General features: G+C 37.3%; 1 protein-coding gene across 5 annotated transcripts in view; it reads left to right on the top strand.

Annotated features, from left to right (window-relative positions):
- The window catches only part of HERC2 (HECT and RLD domain containing E3 ubiquitin protein ligase 2), a 114,542-nt gene that overhangs the window by 68,493 nt on the left and 23,693 nt on the right, over nucleotides 1–22,356 (top strand). For all 5 annotated transcript variants that reach the window (XR_013923534.1, XM_080362559.1, XM_080362562.1 and 2 more), the window contains 23 exons: nucleotides 977–1,167; nucleotides 3,019–3,124; nucleotides 3,293–3,384; nucleotides 3,952–4,127; nucleotides 4,802–4,913; nucleotides 5,796–5,877; nucleotides 5,976–6,119; nucleotides 6,737–6,827; nucleotides 8,300–8,477; nucleotides 8,926–9,007; nucleotides 9,090–9,261; nucleotides 11,213–11,357; nucleotides 12,056–12,281; nucleotides 13,192–13,363; nucleotides 13,935–14,118; nucleotides 14,905–15,045; nucleotides 15,412–15,603; nucleotides 18,336–18,489; nucleotides 19,180–19,287; nucleotides 20,434–20,565; nucleotides 21,083–21,241; nucleotides 21,333–21,451; nucleotides 21,833–21,958. Coding sequence is in view for 4 of the 5 variants with exons in the window: in XM_080362559.1 (XP_080218685.1) it covers nucleotides 977–1,167; nucleotides 3,019–3,124; nucleotides 3,293–3,384; nucleotides 3,952–4,127; nucleotides 4,802–4,913; nucleotides 5,796–5,877; nucleotides 5,976–6,119; nucleotides 6,737–6,827; nucleotides 8,300–8,477; nucleotides 8,926–9,007; nucleotides 9,090–9,261; nucleotides 11,213–11,357; nucleotides 12,056–12,281; nucleotides 13,192–13,363; nucleotides 13,935–14,118; nucleotides 14,905–15,045; nucleotides 15,412–15,603; nucleotides 18,336–18,489; nucleotides 19,180–19,287; nucleotides 20,434–20,565; nucleotides 21,083–21,241; nucleotides 21,333–21,451; nucleotides 21,833–21,958 (3,284 nt within the window). In the remaining variant the exon portion in view is untranslated. The remainder of the gene's footprint in view (nucleotides 1–976; nucleotides 1,168–3,018; nucleotides 3,125–3,292; nucleotides 3,385–3,951; nucleotides 4,128–4,801; nucleotides 4,914–5,795; nucleotides 5,878–5,975; nucleotides 6,120–6,736; nucleotides 6,828–8,299; nucleotides 8,478–8,925; nucleotides 9,008–9,089; nucleotides 9,262–11,212; nucleotides 11,358–12,055; nucleotides 12,282–13,191; nucleotides 13,364–13,934; nucleotides 14,119–14,904; nucleotides 15,046–15,411; nucleotides 15,604–18,335; nucleotides 18,490–19,179; nucleotides 19,288–20,433; nucleotides 20,566–21,082; nucleotides 21,242–21,332; nucleotides 21,452–21,832; nucleotides 21,959–22,356) is intronic.

Raw genomic sequence — 22,356 nt, 5'->3', positions numbered from 1 at the left:
CTTCATATTTACATGTAGACAGGTTAATTTGTTTGGAAAATGAGTAAAACTGATTCCCTACTAGGAATCATGAACATGCATTGTGTCTGTATGATGGTTTGTCCAAAGGGCAAGAAAGACCTTCCATTAATAAATCAGTTAATATGGCTGTACAGCTATTATGGTGTGCATCTGTAATCCTTCCTGTTGCCCTGGATAGGGTGGAGGAGTTACAGTATTCTTTTAGTCAGGCTTTCTAAAAGCTACAAAGATCAGTGAAGGAAAGTAGAAGCGGGGTTTTGCAGGGAGGAAATCAACAACTCGCTAAGACACCTCATTCTTGGACAACATTGGGAAGTTTTGAGTGTTGTAACTTAGCTATGGTTGTTCTTCTATAAGGGATTTCTTTTGAGGGTTAATTGCATATTTTTCTATGCTATGGTTGTGTACAAAATTCATGTGCTCTGGGCCTTTATTTTGAAGTATATATCATTGTAAATTTTGATTTGAATTTCAAAAGGAAGGACCCTTTGAAGTGGCTACTTTGTCAAGAATGTTAGTCTTTTAAATATTCTGGCAGTTTAAGGTTTGCATGTAATGTTTTATCATTCAGTTTTAGGAATTTATCTTGGTGTCTTACGTTCCTGAAGAGAGTAATTTTCCTTACTTTTTTAATGTTTATTTTTTACTAAATTATGCTTCGTTTCTTGGTACAAATCAGTTCTAAGTGTAAGAATAGAAATTACGACTATCCCAAGTGGCAGGTGTGACAACTTGTAGTCTGGTAAAGTGTTTGAAACTGCTTTAAGAAAAAAATCTTGAGCTATGCCCTTTAAGCATGAGTAGTATTACCGTACCTGTGTGACGTGCTTCTGTAGTCAACTTTTAGACTACATACTTGAAATCTTTGGTGTATTTCCTTTCACATTGCTTATAGTTTTAATGAAAGCAATTTTCTTTGAGAGGTACGTGCTTAACATTTCATTTAACCCTGCAGGTCAGTCTCCGGTGTTTTGTGGACGTTCTGGAAAGCAGCTGAAGAGACGGCACAGCAGCCAGCGGGGAATGTTACTGGATGATTGGTCAAGAATAGTTAAGAATTTGAATGTCTCATCCTCCGTGAATCAGGCTTCACGTCTCATTGATGGTAGTGAGCAGTGCTGGCAGTCTTCTGGCTCACAAGGAAAGGTAACTTTAAGCCACAACTGGTTGATTCTGGCACACTTTGTTCTTAATAGGAGAAGTATTTACCTTGGTGAAATATATTTGTTTGTTACCTTTGTGTCGGATAGAAGAGTAGTAAAAACAGGTATCTGAAGTACAAAACTGTGTCTTCATAGTAAATGTGCCTATTTTTTAAAGTTTTGCTTCATCTTTCTAATTATTTTATGTGAATCATAAGGAACTTGTGTGATTTTTGGAATACAGGGTAGTTATTCTATTCTGTAGTTGGTTATATGGTTTCAGTTACCTTTTCAGTATAATAACTGGTGACAGTTGTTCTTAACAAACACACTGATTATATTTTACTTAGGTGAAATATAAAATTTACTTTGCAATACAAACAACACCTATGTTCTTACTAGCTAAAACTGCCTCCATGCACTCCCTCAGTTGCATAGAATCGTACAATATCTCAAGTGGAAAGGGCAACCCATAAGGATCAAGTCCAACTCCCTGCTGCTCGCAGGACTACCTAAAACTAAATCATATGACTAAGAATATCTTCTAGACACTCCTTGAAGTCTGACAGGCTTGGTGCTGTGACCACTTCCCTGGAGAGCCTTTTCCAGTGACTGTCCACCCTCTGAGAGAAGAACCTTTCCCCAGTGTCCAATCTGAACTTCTCCTGACGTAGCCTCATTCCATTTTCTCTTGTCCTATCACTGGTCATCAGAGAGAGGAGATCAGCACCTCCCCCTCCACTGCCCCCTTTGGGGAAGGTGTAGATGGTGATGAGATCACCCCTCAGGCTTCTCTTCTCCAAACTGAACAAACCAAATGACCATATAAGTCTTGCTGTCAAGACCTTTTGCCATCTTGGTTGCCCTCCTCTGTACACACTCCAGTAGTTTGACATCTTTCTTACATCGAGGTGCCCAGAACTGCACACAGCGCTCCAGGTGAGGCCGCACCAGTGCAGAGCAGAGTGGGGGACAGTCACCTCCCTGCCTGGCTGGCAATGCTGTGCTGGATGCACCCTAGAACACGGTTGGCCCTTTTGGCTGCCAGGACACACTGGTGGCTCATGTTCAACTTGCCATCAACCCAGACCCTCAGGTGTCTTTCCTGAGGGTTGCTCTTCAGCCTCTCGGCCCCCAGTTTGTATGTATGAGCAGGATTACCTCATCCTAAGTGGAGAATCCAGCACTTGCTCTTGTTAAGTTTCATATGGTTGATGATTGCCTGGCTCTCTAGTCTTATCCAGATCTCCCTGTAAGGTCTCTCTACCCTCAAGGGAGTCCACAGCTCTTCCTAGTTTAGCGTAATCAGCAAACTTGCTCAATGTACATTCAACTTCTGTGCCCAGAGAGTTTATAAAAACATTTAAGTTTTGTCCCTTAGTTTGTGGTTGCCAGTTTTATTTGCCCACAGCACTGCTTTGTGGCCAGTATAGGCACTGGGATTTGTGACAACACAGTGTGTTTTGATGCTCTGTTGATGACCATGTTGAGAATGTGTATCCCCAAGTACCCTTCATTCGGGTTGATTACAGATTGTAACCAGTCAAGGATTTACATTATGTCCCATTTCTTGACCTCTCTATGGTATTGTGCTTTCTCCATCTTCTCAATGGTGTTGCTCTCGAGTTAAATAAATAATTTGCTGCAAATCTTTCTCTTGTATGTGGCGGTTGGACAGATGAGAAGTTCACAAGGCCATTTTCCTTTGGCAATTTCCTGTGCATTGCAGCTGTCGTGTGCTTTTCATAAGTGTTTTTCATGCTTTCTCCAAAATCAGCACACATTTTATTCTTGTTAACTGTACAATAGTCATAACAATACTGTCTGAAAATGAAATTCTGTGTGTTTGCCCTAGCACTGGATTCGCTTGGAGATTTTTCCAGATGTTCTTGTTCACAGACTAAAGATGATAGTGGACCCTGCAGACAGCAGTTACATGCCCTCTTTAGTTGTAGTTTCAGGTATGTGTGTGTTCTCTGAGAAGTCTGAAAAATACTTTTTTTGTACATTCAACGATAGATATTTTTCTGGTTTCAGTTAACGTAGTCATCTGTTAACATGCATAGTGCCTGTTTATGAAACAAACACCATATCTTAAAATATTTTTCTTTCTTTGTTTTGTTTTCTAGGGGGGAATTCCTTAAATAACCTTATAGAGCTAAAGACAATCAATATAAATCCTACAGACACCACAGTGCCTCTTCTCAGTGATTGTACAGAAGTAAGTGAAGTTTGTGTGAGAATTACTCTTGTGTGCAAAAGAAAAATATTTTGCTGCAAGAGAAAGCTGAGAAGCCTTGTTGTGATTATTAGAGCATCTTATTTAACTTTTCCTCTGATTTAGCACTATTTCTTGGAGTTTAGTAAAGTTAATTTCCCTGATAAGTTTTATCATCATCACAGCAAACGCTATACTAGCCTTAGTAGCAAAGGTATTGTAGTTTTTTTGGTGTAAATCAATATACCTATGAGCCAAAAAGACATCCCAATAAACTTAAATTTGGGAATAATTTTGGTGAGTGATAAAGCTTATTTTGAATAGTAGTTCTGATCTTTTTCAGTAACTGAAAGGAGGAGCGCATAATAAATTTTTAGAAAATCGGAAGTGAAAACACTGTCCATGTATTTATCTTAAAGTATGAATTATTTGGCTTTTCAGCCCTACATATTTGAACTTATGGATTCATTTTGTTAAGGTGACAAAGTGAAGCAAAAGTTCTAATTCTTTCTTATCTTTTATAAAGTTACATAAGACCCAAAAGGTGGCAATTCAGTTTTTTCTTCTTAGTACCACAGGTATATTGAGGTTGCAATCAAGCAGTGCAGAAGCTCTGGGATTGATTGCAAGATACATGGCCTCAGCATACTGGGACGTATACGTGCAGAGGATGAAGATTTGGCGGCAGTCCCTTTCCTTGCTTCTGATAACGAGGAAGAGGATGATGATAAAGCCAACACCGGCAGGTAGGAAATTGCAGGGGTCAGGGGGAAATGATAAAGAACTGCAGTGTCTATGTATTCTAATCAGGAGATTATTGTAAGAAGAACAACTTAATTAGATCGGACGGTAGTAAAGAGAAATCAGCATCTTAGTTTGTCAGAATAACGAGGAAGAGGATGATGATAAAGCCAACACCGGCAGGTAGGAAATTGCAGGGGTCAGGGGGAAATGATAAAGAACTGCAGTGTCTATGTATTCTAATCAGGAGATTATTGTAAGAAGAACAACTTAATTAGATCGGACAGTAGTAAAGAGAAATCAGCATCTTAGTTTGTCAGAATTGTAAGTAGGTAATTTGTTAATAACTAACTTCTTAAAGGCTGTCACACTGGTGAGGTGGTAGCATTTTGTACAACTCTTCTGCTTCTGCAGTATACTTGGAGTTTGAAGCCTACCTAAAAACTTGATGTGTTTATATTTGGTATGTGGTGTAGTGTATATTTACCACTGCTCAGCAAAACATTCTGGGTGTTTTTGATATTTATTTGTTACAGCCACCACTTAACTGTGGTGGTGTAATCTGAGTACTGAAACTGTTCCAAAATATAAAATCAATAAATAGAGTCAAAAGATGCCTATGCTATATAGTATGCAGGTTGCTAACATGACTTTTTTTTTTTCCTCTCGATATGTTCAGTCTTGTTAGAAAGAAGGCAGCTGGGCTTGAGTCGGCAGCTACAATAAGAACCAAAGTTTTTGTTTGGGGACTGAATGACAAAGACCAGTTGGGAGGGCTAAAAGGTTCCAAGGTATGTTTGTTGTTTTCATACTTCAGTACAAAACAGGCAGAGCTAAAAATAAAATGTGCAAATCTTGCACAACTCAGAATTAATTCAAATGTATTCAGAATTTTAAAGTTTATTATCAAAAGCTACAAAGACTAGGTTTTAATGGCTTTTTACTGTTAAGACATGGATGTCTACTGGATGGAAAATTGGTTGTTACACTGAAATCCAGTTTGATTTTTAAAAGCCATTTAACCATTTATTTTAGGTGATACTGAACTAATTGTTCTAAAAATGTGTAGCACTATATGTATTTTGTTCCTTTTGAGTTTATGTGCATGAAATGAACATTTTGAACCTTTCTGTGTATGTCTTGTACCTGGAGCTGGTGCAGTAAGCAGAGAAAAAGTTGAATTCTGATCTTTTGATTGGTATAACTTGATTAGAATTCAGTGTAATTTGAGAGGAATTTCATTCCTATGTGCAGCAGTTTATACATATTTTTTAATACAATGCAAGACGGGAGATAAATGGCAAATGTTTAATCAATTTAAAGTGTCATTAATTGGAAAAGTATATTAAGAGAGCATTTATTTAATGTATGTTGTAAATAAAACATATAATATTGTATACGTAGAATGCCTTTCAAGACACAAAAAGTTAAGCATTTCTATCTTCTCCATCCTGTATTTTATTGGTGCATAAAGGCCTCAGTGCAGAAGTGCAGATTTCAGTCCATTCTTGCTTCGTTTGAATAATACATGGAGTTTCATGGTTTCATGTATTTGAAAAAAAGAAAAAAGTACCTGTTAGATTAACTGGTTTATCACTTAAGAATAGCTCTTCTTTTGAGAGCATGAAACTTTAAAGTGTACTGTAACGATCTTTATTTCCTGTCTGCTTTAGATAAAGGTTCCTTCCTTTTCTGAAACCCTATCTGCTTTGAATGTCGTACAAGTAGCTGGAGGGTCCAAAAGCCTTTTTGCAGGTAATATGTTTTAAATAAATATAATTATTTAAGAGTAGAAACAGACTTCTAGTTGTGAACTATTAATGGTGTTTCAAACTCTTGCTTCTTCATTTCAGTGACTGTAGAGGGTAAAGTATATGCCTGTGGAGAAGCCACAAATGGAAGGCTGGGTTTAGGAATATCTAGTGGAACTGTGCCTATTCCCCGCCAGATTACAGCTCTCAGTAACTATGTGGTAAAGAAGGTGGCTGTTCACTCAGGTACTGATTATTGCTGTTCTTATGTACATAAACATAACGTATGAAGCCTGAAAATAGTTGCTTTGCAATTTTCTTGGGTGCTGTGATGCCCCAAGCATATTCGATTTTTAAAAAGTTTTTTTAAATAAATAGAAGCTATGAAATTCTGTCTGTTGCAGAAAATGTCAGATTGAATCTAATGGTTCTGTTATTAAAATCTGTGAATTTAGGCCATATGCAGTTTCTTACTTGCTAGAAGTTAAATATGGTAACTCCTGAATAGTTCTTCAGGCTGTTCCAAAGAATGTGTTTTCATTTTTGAATATTGCTAAATGGTGGATTTAGTTTTTCTTTTTATTGCAGCATTGAAAATAGCAAATTAAGTGATTATTTCTTTTTTTTTTCTTTTTTTTTCTTTTTTTTTTTTTTTTTATATGCCAGGAAACCTATTCTCACACAAGTTTTGTGCTTTAAATTAAATCACATAAAAACTCAGATGATAACAAGTAATGTGTATTGGGCTGAAAGGATCATGCAATAATATTACAGAAGAACAACAGTGTCAAATTTCTGAGATTTTACTAGACCTACTGCCTGCTTGAAAGCTTGAAAATTTAGATTTATGTTTATACTTTTAGGTGGCCGACATGCTATGGCATTAACTGTTGATGGAAAGGTATTTTCTTGGGGTGAAGGAGATGATGGAAAACTTGGTCACTTCAGCCGAATGTAAGGATACCAAATTTGTCTGTTTTTCAGTAAGAAAACATTTGTATTGTATGTTATAACGTTAGCTGACCACCTCTGTTGACAATGACAGGATTTTTAATACAATGGGAATACAAAATTCTGTTGTGAAAAGATTCTTTCAGCAGTGTATGTCAGTTCATGGTGTAGTGTTTGTAGTGGTCTTAAATAATTTAAAAAGGAGGGGTTCAATTAATGTAATATGTGGAAATATAGTGGATACACTCTTTAATAGTATTTTTGAATGTCATTGAATAGTATTTTTGAATGTCATTGATGAAATAGCGTATTTCTGGACATTAGAGCTTTTGGTTACTTTTATGAGGTAAGGTGTACAGAGGAGCCTTGAGGTGTAAAACCGTACCAGTTTCACATTCTCGAGTTGTAACAGTTCATACTGCAAGCCTCAAAGAGTATTTTGCAGCCCTTTTTTTTAGACAAGTTCACAAACTTGTTAACCAGAAATACATTTCTTACACTTTTTAGTAATATATAGTTTAATCCTTCACATGACAGTTTTGAGGAAAATTTGAATTGTCTCAGGATTTTTCTTTTTATGCACCACAGAATAATCCTTTGAAAGAAAACAGAGATAAACATAGCCCATGGGGAAATCTTTGCCATTCTGATATATTTTGAAGATCTGCTCAGAATACATAAAAAATTACAGTGCCCAACTCAGTTAATATATGACTACAAATAAATATTCGTAGGGGTATATGTGTCAGATCAATGAAAAGGGAAGTCCAGATTAGAGCACTATTGTTGTTTATTGTTCAGCTGCCTTGTATTTCCTGTAATTTTATTAAAAGTGAGACTTGGAACTCTTGGGCATTTCATGGGAGCAGATTTTCCAGAGGCCATGCATAATTCTATAAAACATTAACAGTGGCTCTGATACACAGTCAATATTAGAAAACCTTGAGCTGAAATTCTTCCCTCTGTTTAGGGAATATTCTAACCATATAAATAGTAAAAGTTTCCAGTACTCTCGTGGAAGCCTAACAGTAAATTCCAGTTCTAATTTCTCTCTTGTAAAGAGCAAAGTTGAGATGGGAGTGTCACCTCTTAATCTTACTGTCTCTGTGTCCTCGGAGTGAAGAAATAATTTCTTCTAACAAATCACTCAACTTTGGGCAATAGCAGGATATCAGTTTTCACCTTGTTTTATACACTTTTTAATTGGTTAATCACTTTGGTGTTTTGGCTTTGCCACCTGAGTTTTGCAGTGTATACATAAAATATTTATTTAAACAAACTTCAACATATGTTAAAATAGTGTAAACTTTAGATTTATGGTGCTACTAAAGTGTATTTTTTGTAATAATAATATTGCATCTTATCTTTAGGTTACTGTTAGCTATTACACAAGGTTTTTTTTATTGTGAAGATTAGAGTATATTGTGCAACTCTTTGATAATTAATGCAATGAATTCTTTACTCATTTTCTGTAGGAACTGTGATAAACCCAGACTGATAGAAGCGTTGAAAACCAAACGCATCCGTGATATTGCTTGTGGCAGTTCCCACAGCGCTGCCATTACCTCTAGTGGTGAACTGTATACGTGGGGTCTTGGAGAATATGGAAGGCTGGGACATGGAGATAACACCACGCAGCTGAAGCCTAAGATGGTAAAAGAAATGTTTCTTGTCTCTGAAATGTGAATGTGTTTGTTAGTTTAATAAATGATAGAGCTAGATAAAGACAAAGCTCATGGAAGCATGAAGACATCCTTTTGGGGTGATCTGAATTAGATTTTGGTACACATACCTCTAATAACAGGCTGACTGTTTTGAAAAGGCCAAAAAGATCCAGTCTCTTTTTCTTGGGAAGTGGTGTGGAATGGCTTGTGCCGTTTTGAACATTCATGTCTGCATCTGCTTTGATACACAGCTGGAAGCTGCCGCTGTCATGGAGCAACGTTGGGTCCTGAGTGAGCAAGGCTTCATAATCCTTTGCTAAATGGTGTGCTCAGGCTGGACATAATGAGGAAGATCAGTCATAAGAGCTTGAAAATGTCTGTGAAGTTTTAAAACAAAAGTTTTTTGAAACGCCTTTCTTACTTTTTCTGCTTTGTAGGTTAAAGTGCTCCTAGGCCACAGAGTCATTCAGGTTGCTTGTGGAAGCAGAGATGCTCAGACTCTTGCTTTGACAGATGAAGGTAGGAATATCTTGTTCCAGAAGGTTTCTAGCTCATAGGAGTACTGTGATTGTCGTTTGACCTGCCATTTGGTGTTTGTTAGGTTTGGTGTTTTCTTGGGGTGATGGCGATTTTGGGAAGCTGGGCCGAGGAGGAAGTGAAGGATGCAACATTCCTCAGAACATTGAAAGGCTGAATGGCCAAGGCGTTTGTCAGATCGAGTGTGGTGCACAGTTCTCGTTGGCACTGACCAAGTCGGGAGTGGTGTGGACATGGTACGTTACATTTGCCAGAAAGCATTAACAAAGCAATTGCTAAGTATGTGTTGTATTTATTACTGCTTGACTATCTTAACTTGAATCTGTGCCTTATTTATATGCTTTATCTTTTAAACTGGCAGCTCTTCAGGGAAGCTTTGATCTTTTCAATTACTCTCATGCTCAGTTGTGTACTGTACTCCGTTAGGGTGCCTGGGTCTTCTTACCAAATCAGTGGTGGAGGGGGAAGATCATTCCCTCTCTTTGGAGCAGTGGGGTGTGTAAAGGAACGTTAATTCCGCACTTTGGAGTGGAGTGGGAAAAAGGGAACCTGAAAATTACAGTTCAGAGTATGTAACCTACAGCTGAAGCAGAGATGGAGAGTAAGGATGTAGTAGATAGGGAAGTAAACTAAAATTCAGAGGAGATGGGAAGAACTTCCTTGGAAACACAGGCTCAGAGGGCCACTGAGTTGTCAGTAATGATGCCTCAAAACAACAGCTGGTATGAGAAGGATCACCGAGAGTTATTAAGAAACTGGTTTTATTTTTCTTCTGTCTGCTTGCTTCTGCTTTGTTTTGAACACAGACCTGGTTTTTTTTTGAGTTTATAAACCTTTCTGTGAAATTGGGAGCTTACTATATGGCATATCAGCTTCAGAGCTCTAACCAGATCAAAGTCTTACCCCATCCTTGTGTAATGAGACTATGACCTGTTTGATGTATATCAAAGCTAAGAAGTCTTAAAATGGTCATTTTTGTTGTATTATTTGTCAGCAATTGATTAATGATATGAAGAGAAACCCACAAAACCTCTGGTTTTATAAGTTCCTTCTATTTACAAAAGGGAGATGATGTTTTAGCGGAGATGTTGTTTCTCAGAGTGGCCACAAGAAACTCTCTCTCTCTCACTTTCCCCCATCTTTTAAATTCTTTTTTTTTGTAGTGACAAAAGGACTAAGAGGAAAGGGAATCTAACAGTCTTTTAAGACCTCTGCAAAATTCTTGCTCATTCCTTCCTTCCTTCCCTCAGTTTGTCTTTACACTGTTACATCTAGTCATAAAATCTATAGCTATTTCATGACATTACAGGTCTTCAAGGAGACTTTCTTGTACAGTTTCAGCTGTGCTTTTCTTGCACTTGTCTGCATTGCTTCTAAACTTCTGTTCTTCTTGAATTTGTACTGGTTTGAGGAAAACATCACAGCTTCTGTTACAACTTTAGGTGGGCAGTAGCATTGCATGTATCACATTCACCTCCAGCATAATATAACCTTTCTTCAGAAAAATTGGTGTTGGTGAGGTGAGCAGCAGAACTGAGTGAATAGTTGCTAAAAACACAGCGGAAGAAATCTCAGGGTTTTTTTGTGTTTGTTTTTTTTCTTCTTTACTGACATTCTTAGAGGCATTTTAAGATGTTTACATTACTTTTGTATGTGATATACTTTTAGTGCAGTTTGTGTATAACAATTTTTGAAGAATTTAAGCTATAGAGACTTGAAAACCTACACTGAAGATTGCAATAGTGTGAAAAAATTCATTTCTGAAAACATGTTAGTTCACATATATCTTTTTTCATGTGAGTTAACTTGTCAAGGGGTCTGTTATTGTTAGGTTTATCCTAAGGCATATAAATCTGTCCAAGTCTATCAAAACACATCAATTTTTAAAGTATTTACAATTGCAGTGTTTCTGCAACAGAGGATATTCAGTGTAATCCCAGTTGCACTATGTACAAAAATTAGTCATAATGATACCTGTTCTTCACTGAGGTGAGAGTTTACAGAGTCACAGAACTGCAGTCATCTACATTTTCAGGCCTTTGTGATTCAGATTTGAAGAATTTACTAGTTGCTGCTTCTGTTTAATTCCAGTGATAAACGAAGTGTTTTCGTTTAGGAAGCTGCATTGACAGAGGAATGTGTAAACAATAGAATTGTTTCGAATTTTACGCTTACTGTCTGTTGCAGGGGTAAGGGTGACTACTTCAGGCTGGGCCATGGCACAGATGTACATGTACGAAAGCCACAAGTTGTGGAAGGACTGAGGGGTAAAAAGATTGTGCACGTGGCTGTAGGTGCACTCCACTGTCTTGCGGTTACTGACACGGGACAGGTATGTTGTGTATCACCCGCTTTTTTCCTTGATCCAGAAAGGAATAAGCTAAACTGCTGAGGAAGAAGAGTGCAATAGCATCGGTGCTGATAAAATGGAATAAAAATGTCAATTTGTATTTATTTACTTTTTAAAGTCCTCAATAAATATAAGCATGATTGTAATTTTAAATATATTAGCTTTCATATTATTATTGGAGTTTAAATGTTACCATAGTAGCTTTTGTAATATTTTCCTAGTTTGTTTATTATCTCGTTATCAGTTTCCTGCTTCTCACTCTTGAAATGTAACAGCAGTCATAGTATTCTGGACAGATTTTTCTCCTGTGATCCAGCATTATCATTACCTAGTATTGATTCAGTTCCCCAATGTAAATACTTTGCACCTAATTCTTCTAACTTACTGACTTACTGTTCACTGTAATAATTTATGAGTCAATGTATGATTTCCGTATTTGCAGTAATGTATGAATCCTCAGATAAAGTGCTGCTTTGAATGTTTTGGTTTTTTTTATTTTAAAGTATGATAATGCTTGCATTATTTAACAGGGGGAGAAAAAAAGTGCCAACATTAGGTTCTTTAAAGTGTCCTAGATTAATAATACAAATGACTAAGATTCCTTTTTTCAAGTTTTTAAGAAAACAATTAAATGAAGCAACTAGTGAAGCAAAGTAATGTGTGGAAATGTTTACTGGCAGGTTTACGCTTGGGGTGACAATGACCATGGGCAACAAGGCAATGGGACTACTACAGTCAATAGAAAGCCAACGCTCGTCCAGGGCTTGGAAGGCCAGAAAATCACCCGGGTTGCTTGTGGGTCGTCCCACAGTGTAGCATGGACAACAGTGGATGTAGCTACACCAGCTGTTCATGAACCAGTTCTTTTCCAGACAGCGAGGGACCCTTTAGGTGCATCTTATCTTGGTTGGTATTTATTGGCTTACATTGTTATTTGTTTTTTTTTGTTTTGTTTTGTATTTAATCCCATTAGAGAGTTCATTGTGTATATAGTTTAATAGGTGACAGAAGAGCACAAAAAGGAAACTCTCTTTTAAAAAAACACCACAAAAAACCCAGCAGGAAACATACACACCTCTACAAATATCCCAACAAAATCTCTACTGGAAAGCAGAAGTTATAAGTGACTTTAATTGGAAGTATAATTAGTTTGAACTTTTGTTGTGCTTCAAGAAATTAAAATGCAACATGCTTTATGAAATGCCCCAAAGATTTCGTATTTAATATGGGATAGAGCTTTATGGAGGTAATTGTAGATGGATGCTACTGTAGTATTGGTGATCTTCCATGATACTGCTTGCTATAATTCTTGGTGCTACTGTTAACCTTTTGCTTCTAAGGTAAGTGGCTTAAGAATTAGGGAGGCAAAACAGCAGGTTTTTTTGTGTTGAATATAAAAGCACTGAATATTTTGCTAATTAAGCCTTCGTGAATGAGGCAATGTAATTTAAAGAGAGTAAGAGCTATATATATATTATTTGATTGGTATTTTTAAGACTACCTAATATTCTTGTTATTTGAGAAACTTCTGTGTAAGTAAAACTTGTTTTAGATGCTGATCACAAAAATATTAATATCTATATTACCTTAATCTTCCTGAGTAAGTAACAAGGAGGAACACTATTTTATGAAAGCCTTTGCTGCAAAGCCTCAGTATTGATTTTATGTTGTAACTGTAGACACTGCAGTTTAAGAATCTACTGTAGAGTTAGTTTTACAGTCATCTTTCTAACTAAACAAAAAATTAGATAAATCAGTTCCAGTTATGTATTACACCTTTATAAAAAGCTCTTGTCGTTTTTCCCCCTCATTCCAGGTGTTCCTTCAGATGCAGATTCTTCTGCTGCCAGTAACAAAATTAGTGGGGCAAACAGTTCCAAGCCGAATCGCCCTTCCCTTGCAAAGATTCTCCTGTCACTTGATGGGAACGTTGCTAAACAGCAGGCATTATCTCATATACTGATGGCATTACAAATCATGTATGCCAGGTAGGCACGCAAACTTTCCTGTCTTTTGCAGAGCGAAACATGACATAACTTACTGTCTAGTAGGGTCTTCTGATTCAGTTATACATTGTTTCACAAATATGGGCTCTTCAGGATAGGCCTAAGCTCAATTTAATTTTTTTTATATTTATTTTAGCTTTATGCTCTTAATGCTTTCTTTAAAGGAGTTCCCAGTACCTGGGGGGAAAAAAATGTTTATTTAAGAATGCTCAAGTAAATCATGTAAAAGGAGTTTAAGTAAATCACGATACATGACGTGGAGGAAGCAGTGGGGGCCAGGGTGGAAAGAACAACAGAACTTTATAGTGCCCTCCTTGTTGGTAGAGAACAGAGTATTTGTGCTAAAATTTATGAAGAGGAACTCATGTAAAATAGTGGCCTTAAACCACCATATTTAAGCATCAGGCCCAAAGGAGCATGGAGATAAAACTACTCTCTCATTTCAGAGCTTGGAAACCTTTCCTTATTTTATTAAGACAAGCTAACATATTTTTTCTAAGTGCAACTAGGGAGTATAATTAGCTTTATGTTAATCTCTCCTCAATTATTTCAGGGATGCAGTTGTTGGAGCATTGATGCCTGCAAGTATGATTGCACCGGTAGAGTGTCCCTCTTCATCACCAGCCCCCCCATCAGATGCTACTTCTGCAGGAAGCCCTGCCAGTGGAGATGAATGTGTGCTTGGAGATGTAGAAGAGAGGCTGAGCCCAAACCCATGGCAGGACAGGAGAGGGGAGGTAAAGGGTCGAGTGAATCTTTCCATCGGTATTTAAGAGTAAAGCTGAAAAATATTGTCCTGCTTAGTCTGATAATAGCAGAGATTAAACAGTTCTTTGATGCTCTGATGTCAGGAGTGGGTACTCTACATGTTTCAGATTTGGAAAAAGTGAAGTTTTAGTGTGAAATCAGTTTTGAACTTTCAAAATGCACTGTGTCATTTAAATGCAACTGTGGTGATTTCTAATAGTATTTTAGAATTAACAAGAACGTATTAACCATGTGACCAGATATGAAATTAATTTTACAGGAGTGATCTTTAAATAAAAAAAGGCAACGTCTAAGGGAAAATTTGACAGTTATTTAATGATATGTAATTGTGAACTTATATCAACTAATGTACACTGAAGGACCTGAAAGGAGTTCTGCTATGTTGATTCTCTACTGCAAACAGAAGCAGAAAAAAGAAAAGGCTTGCTACTGAAGAGATCTTTTCCTTTAACAGACTATTAATTTGACACGTGTTGTCAGGTCTTGTCTTGTACATTGTAGGCTTTTCTGCAGGCACTGATGTTTTATTGTATGTTTTTGTAGCAGCTGGCATTGAGGGGGTTGTTGGCTGGTTTGCCAAGGAACAAAAAATAGAAGCTAAAAGTACAAGGAGTGAATCTATTTGCTTTGAATTTACGGCTGTTTCTACATTGCTTCTGTCTTTGAACATAAGTCCTTCTAATAAACAATTAGATTCCTAAAGGTTTTACAGTATCTTGCTGCAGCTTTTGTTAATTATTATTTGTTTTGGTTAGGTTGTTTCTTCTGAAGATGCTGTGACGCCGTCTGCTGTAACTCCATCAGCTGCTGCTGCCTCTTCCCGTCCTTTCATTCCAGTCACAGATGATCCTGGAGCTGCCAGTATCATCGCAGAAACCATGACAAAAACCAAAGAAGTAATGTTGTTAATACCTTCCTTAAAAATGAAGTCCTTGCCATGTTTATATCAAGCAGTTTTGCAGTTTTGCCTTTTTTTTTTTTTAAATGCTTTTAAAGTTATTCCGTATATGATTGCATTTTGAAAATCTGTCTGAAGACAAATGGATTTTTTTTTTTTTTGTCTGAAGTTAAAGTTTTAGAAGAACTTTTTCACTTGAGAAATGTGTTTAACAGTAGGTTAATTTTGGGGCCATATAATTCTGGATTTATGAACTGTTTTTTAAACTACCTCTGAACTTCTTCAGACAAGTTAACTTGTTCAGATCCAGTGAGATACTCCTTTCATCTTCACTTCCTAAATATTTCTTCAATTTGTTTTGTAGGATGTGGAAAGTCAGAGTAAAGTATCTGGGCCAGAACCGCAGTACTTGGATGAGTTTACGAGTCTGTTGGTACCAGATGACACACGAGTCATGGTTGACCTGCTAAAGCTCGCTGTGTCCAACCGAGCAGGCGAAAAGGGAAGAGACGTTCTTTCGGCTGTTCTGTCTGGTATGGGCACAGCTTACCCACAGGTCAGCTTTTGTTACTCTTGCATTTTAACTATGTCCTTCTTAGTTGTAGCTTAGTAGGCTATTTTCTTGTTTTTGAAGTGCAGTTCAACATACTGAGAAACTTAATAAAAACGAAAATTCGAGTTGAACTTAAATGCTTGTGAGCTTTCATGATGCCCCTCATCCTAAGACTGACATTGAAGCACTAGAGGGAGCACAGAGGAGGGTGACAAAGCTGGTGAGGGGTCTGGAGCACAAGTCTTCTGAGGAGCGGCTGAGGGAGCTGGAGCTGTTCAGCCTGGAGAAAAGGAGGCTGAGGGGAGACCTTATCACTGTCTGCAGCCACCTGAAAGGAGGTTGTAGCATAGAGGGGGTTGGTCTCTTCTCCCAAGTAGCGAGTGATAGGATGAGAGGAAATGGCCTCAAGTTGTGCCAGGGGAGGTTTATGTTGGGTATTAGGAAGAAATTCTTCACAGAAGGGGTTGTCAGGCACTGGAACAGGCTGCCCAGGGAAGTGGTGGAGTCACCATCCCTGGAGGTGTTTAAAATGTGTTTAGACAAGGTTCTTAGGGACATGGTTTGATGCCAGAGTTAGGTTATGGTTGGACTCGATGATCCTGACGGTCTCTTCCAGCTGAAGTGATGCTATGGTTCTATCACATGAATACACGCATGTGCTAGAAGTGTCAATAATAGACAATTTCCTTGATTTGTCATGATGCAATTAGACATTAAAATAGAAGCTTAATGAACTGTATCTATATATTGGACAAGTGGCTTTGTTTATTGGAATGAAGCTGAATTAAACAAAGCCGTATTTCCTGGATCAGTGGAATGTTAGTTTAAAAACTTCCATGCTTGTTGTGTTTTGCATCCAAGTTCATTTCTCCAATTAATGCAGTCAGTATTGTTAGCTAAAAATGCTGTTAATACATTGTTAACAATATAGTAATTTTTCTTAGTTTTGATGCACTGAACTTTGTAACTATTTACGAAGTATCCATGGGTGTAGGGTTTTTTGGGACAACTGACAAACAGGTCAAAATGCTTTAATATTTGGTACCAACAGCTATATGAAAGAATATTACCAGTCATAAATGATTTATATAATATCTGCCTATAGTAATTAATTGAAAGTTGCTTAATGTTTCTTGTAGTTTTACCCTTTGATTTTTTTTTTCCAATTAGTAACAATGCATTTCTTTTAATATGATCACATGATGTAATTAATTTATGGCTTTGCAGCACTTAAAGACTGATTTGAAACACTGGAAGTGATTATACAAAGCTGATTTTTGTGTTCTTTTATAAAACTTGGCTTCAGTGACCAGAAAGATGCATAATGACTTTGCTAAGGAGTACGCATTGAATTGAGAGAAATTTTATTTATTAATGGTATAAATGACAACAACTGCTTCAGTTTCAAACAATGAAATCTTATGGTATCTGTGTCCAGGTAAACTTGGATTGTGGGAAAGCCTAATTGATGCTATTCGTGTAGAGGCATTTCAGTGGCATTTCTCAAATTGTTACTCACCCTCCCCCCCGCCCAGTTTTCAAACTCCTTACATTAATTGGTTGTGTATGCCCATATTCTGGGTATACACCCCTCCCACACCAATTAGATGCACACTATATATACACTTAAACTTTACGTCTGTTTTTTTTGCTTCTAGCATTAATAGTGAGTAGCTGAACAACTTTGTGGGTGTTGTGATTTGTTTGGGTGTTTTTTGTCATTGGCGGTGGTTTTTCTGTTTACTTGTTTTACCTCCAGAGTCAGAATTTTTATTTGAAACTTCTCTTTAAAAATGAGTACTATTGGAATTTTCTCTCTAAAAATGCTTTGTAGTATTACATATTGGTTAAACATTTAGAATAGAATAGACCATATCAGCAAGAAGGGACCTGCAATGATCATCTAGTCCAACTGCCTGACCACTTCAGGGCTGACCAAAAGTTACAGCGTGTTATTAAGGGCCTTGTGTAAATGCCCCTTAAACACTGAGAGGTTTGGGGCATTGACCTCTCTAGGAAACCTGTTCCAGTGTTTGACCACTGTCTCAGTAAATAAATTCTTCCCAATGCCCAGTCTGAACCTCCCCTGGCGCAGCTTTGAGATATTCCCACGTGTCCCATCACTGGATCCCAGGGAGCAGAGCTCAGCACCTCCCTGTCCCCTTCCCCTCCTCAGAAGCTGCAGAGTCATGAGGTCGCCCCTCAACCTCCTGCTCTCCAAACTACACAAGCCCAAAGTCCTCAGCTGCTCCTCCCAGGACTTGCCTTCCAGACCCTGTCACCAGCTTTGTTGCCTCTGGAGGCATTCAGGGACCTTCACACCCTTCTTAAATTGTGGGGCCCAGAACTGCACATGGTGCTAGAAGTGAGGCTGCACCAATGCTGAATACAGTGCGAGGCTCACACCTTTCATTAAGCTCTCGGCTTGTGCTTCACAGTTTAGATTTTACAGTGTTTTTGTATGTTTTGAGTTTTTTTGCTCTGTAAGGGGAAAACAATTTTTTTGTGTTGTTATTTACTTACTGCAAACTTGTTTGACTTTTAGGAGTTTTTCTAGCTTTAACACCACCAAAAAGAGTACTTTTGAATGAATATGATTGTTTATGAATTGGAATTCCGAAAACAAGTGATCTATTTATTTATTTATTTTAAATTTGGGAAGAATGGTAGTTAGCTTGGATTTCTTGGACTGACCAAACTTACTTTTCGTAAAGTGTATGTTTTTCTTTTCTTAGGTTGCTGATATGTTGTTGGAGCTTTGTGTTACTGAACTAGAAGATGTGGCAACTGATTCACAAAGTGGTCGCCTCTCTTCGCAACCGGTTGTGGTAGAAAGCAGCCATCCATATACTGATGACACGTCTTCTAGTGGCACAGTTAAAATACCAGGTATGGAATTCTTATGGTACTAAAATTCAGTTAATATTTCAAGCCTGCATGCACAAAATTTTTCCTTAGCTTACAAAACTGTTTATTGAACTTCTAAAGCAACGTTACATGTCCTGTTGCTATAAGAAGTTACTTGTTAAAACACTTACTGCATGAGCATCTTGATCCTGTGAAATGTGCATTTTTGGGTTTGCTGGCTGTGACTGCAGCTGTATATCCTTGCTGTTTTCTGTTCAGTTGTGAAGCTGAGAAGGACGGAGTCTTTTTCAGGGTCAGTAATTGAACACCTGTCTTTAGCATTGAGGAAATAATTTGTTTTAATGCTGTCTTTTCATTTTGTGCTTCCTTCACTAAGTTACCTAGTACTTAACAAAAGGTACAGGCAACAAAGAGCTATTTGCCTTCACTGTAGATAGACAATTTTTCTGTTGCAGCTTTAGTTGGGAATGTTCTGAATATAGTCTTCTGTCTGCTAGCCTTTAGTCACATGAGCTTGCTGTGATGTAAGCCTTTCAAAGAGAGGAAGTTACAGACAAATAATGTCATTAAACCCAAGGAAGTTATTTTTATTAATGAGTGCTATGGCTTCCAGACAACTGTGTTTGATTTCATGTGGATTTCTAAAGTACTGCATTTGTTCATGACTTTGACTGCGCAGTAGAAGTGTGTAAACTCTTTGTTGCTGTTTAGGTGCTGAGGGACTGAGGGTAGAATTTGATCGCCAGTGTTCTACAGAGCGGCGGCACGATCCACTCACCATAATGGATGGTGTCAACAGAATTGTTTCCGTCCGATCAGGTTATGAGAACTAGTGCTTTTCGAAAATGTCTCATGTGATTTACTGTTAAGTGCTGAATGAAACGTACCGCTTGTCTGTGACTGACTTACTGTGAGGGATACGCCAAGAAAAAAAGAGGAAAATCTATGTAAATTGATATTCTGTTTTAACCTAAAAAAGATGTAGAATCTAGACACAGACATGTAAGAGTGATCTTGCATCTTTGAATATAAAGAATCTTTCAGAAGAGCATGTTGTTGTGCTCTTCCTAAGAGAAGTTAGTGTAATGAATCAGTGTTTAGCACTCCTGCCAATGTGTGAATTTCTGTATAACCAAAGTATATTTTAGCAGACTGGAACACAATTGGAAAAGGGTACTTTTTTCAGTACCTTTTTTTTTTTTTTTCTTTTTTTGAGTTATACTTAGAGAAATTTGAGCTTTAATACAGTCAAGACAAATGCTCTTCTGCTGTCGAATGCCCCAAATATTATCTAGGCTCTCTCTTTCTGTTCTCTACTCTGGCCTATGTATGTGACCCTCCAAACAATCTTCCCATATTTTATCCTCTTATCTCTGATTTAAGTTTTAAGCACTATTAATTTGCAGTAGATTTTTAGAAGAATGTTTTTAATCTCATCACATTTTACACTGAACTACTCATAGATTGCATCGTGTGCAAGGGTCCTGGTAGTTACTGCCTGTGCTTAACATTTCTGGGCTTTTACTGTTGACTAATTTTCTTCAGACTGTTTCAGATGCACATGTGTCTCATTATTGAGGTATTTCCAATTGGATTTCTGGTTGGAAAAAGCTGTAAAGCTTAATTTAATGTATATGTTGTTTTATTTTTTGTTACATTAAAAGATAATTTGAAAGTAGGACAACGGATTTCAGTAAGACCTCACAGTTGTCTTTTGAATGTGGTATTAAAAGTGCTGAGGGTATCTGTTAGCAGTGCGAATCGAACTGTTTAAGACTTAAGTTGTGTTAGTGTAACATCCTTATAGTTAATGTTCATGTACTTCACATAGCTTTTTTTTCTTTTTCGTGAATACGTTTATGTGATGTTTATAATATACAACCATGGAGGGAAGTTTCTAGTGATGATGGACTGGCGTGGGCTCAAACAGTATAATGAATATGTTCATATTACCTACTGTAACAGGTCGTGAGTGGTCAGATTGGTCAAGTGAATTGCGAATTCCAGGTGATGAACTAAAGTGGAAGTTCATCAGTGATGGCTCTGTGAATGGATGGGGATGGCGATTCACTGTTTACCCTATTATGCCAGCTGCAGGTAAGGTATCATATATGGTGTTTACAGAAGGATGAGAGAGTAGATTTACATGTCTGTTTATTACAGTTGCGTTTATTGCAATATATTTACATGCCCAAGTTCAATAGTACATTTTCATAAATACTAAGAAAACATTTTCATTCATACTAAGAAAACATTTTCAATAAAGTCTTGAGAGATGCACTTGTATGTAGGGAAGAGATTAAAATATTTTGTGATCACTCAGTTTTTCCTCTTCATCAGTGAAAAGAGGATACTTTGCGGCACATGTAATATGATTTTTTTTTTTTTTTTAATAATGAATCTATTTTGGAATTAGGTGAATTATGTTATGAAAGTGCGCCTTTCTTCCAGTCCCTTCAAAGGGAGGTCGAATGGACCAGTGCAGCTGCAGACTTGTACTGTAGACTGCTGTGTTTGGTCAGCTAAATCCTGCCTATGTTCTGTTCTTATTCTAGTCTGAGGATAAATCTTCCCTACCTTTTGTTTTATTGTTTTTGCTTTTTGTTTCTTGCAGGCCCTAAAGACCTTCTCTCAGATCGTTGCATTCTTTCATGTCCCTCGATGGATTTGGTTACGTGTTTGTTGGATTTTCGCCTAAATTTTGCTTCTAACAGGAGTATAGTTCCTCGCTTGGCAGCTTCTCTTGCAGCTTGTGCTCAACTGAGTGCCTTAGGTAGGTGTTGTCTTAAACTAAAGCCTATTTGGTTGAAGCTAAAGTGATTGTTTTAAGTAATAACCTTCTTTGTGTGCTTATGTTTCCTTAGCTGCTGGCCACAGAATGTGGGCCTTGCAGAGGCTACGAAAACTGCTCACAACAGAGTTTGGACAGTCTATTAACATCAACCGGATTCTAGGGGATAACGATGGAGAAACACGAGCTTTGGTAAGAAGGCAGTTGTGCTCCCCTCTTCACATTTTTCATACTAAGATGTATGTGAAGCATTAAAATGCTGGCCCTGGAGTACAACATTTTTGTTATTAATGGTAAAAAAAGAAGTGTACAAATGAATAGTTTTCTTGCACAGGTCTGCAAGTCTGTGAAGGTATTCCATTTTAGAGAAAAATTCCAATAATGTGTGGATGTTGTTTTGGAATTGCCAAAAAGTGATAGAAATACTTTTCTATTAGGAAATAGATGTAAATGATACTTCACATAGCTAACTGCAGTTTGGGAAGTTAATTAGGTTTTGTCATGGTCATCTAAGTAATGTACTTTTAAAATACATACAGTAAGACTAACTTTCTAGTTCTGTGGTTTCTCTAGAGTTTCACAGGGAGTGCTTTAGCTGCTTTGGTTAAAGGTCTTCCAGAAGCTTTGCAGCGACAGTTTGACTATGAAGACCCCATTGTGAGAGGTGGCAAACAATTGCTCCACAGCCCTTTCTTTAAGGTAATGAAGTACAATCAGTAAATAATTGATTATTATAGTTCTGACTTTTTTTTTTTTTTTTTTTTTTTGTGAGATGTGGTATGGTCACTTAGTCCTATATTAGAAACATTTTCTGACAAAATCAGAATATTACTTCCAAAAGGAGTACCTAGCTAGGCAAAGATGGGTAGGTCAGAAAAATATCTTGGGAGTACAGTAGACTACACTTTTTGATAAGTGATTTCTGAGTTCTCCTAATAGCAGTGTTGTGTATTTTTATTTACTTAAATACTTTGAAGCTTTTGTTTACATCTAGTTGGAACAGATAAGAATGTCTTGAAAGGAAGACTGTTCCATTTTGGACCCTGTACTTCAAAGTCAAAACAAACAAACTGAGGAAGTCTAGAGAAGAGTAACAA

Source organism: Nesoenas mayeri (genome assembly GCF_963082525.1).
Source record: "Nesoenas mayeri genome assembly, chromosome: 1".
NCBI lineage: Eukaryota > Metazoa > Chordata > Aves > Columbiformes > Columbidae > Nesoenas > Nesoenas mayeri.
The sequence above is the reverse complement of the archived record's forward strand: the minus strand, read 5'-3'. Positions and strand labels throughout refer to the sequence as shown.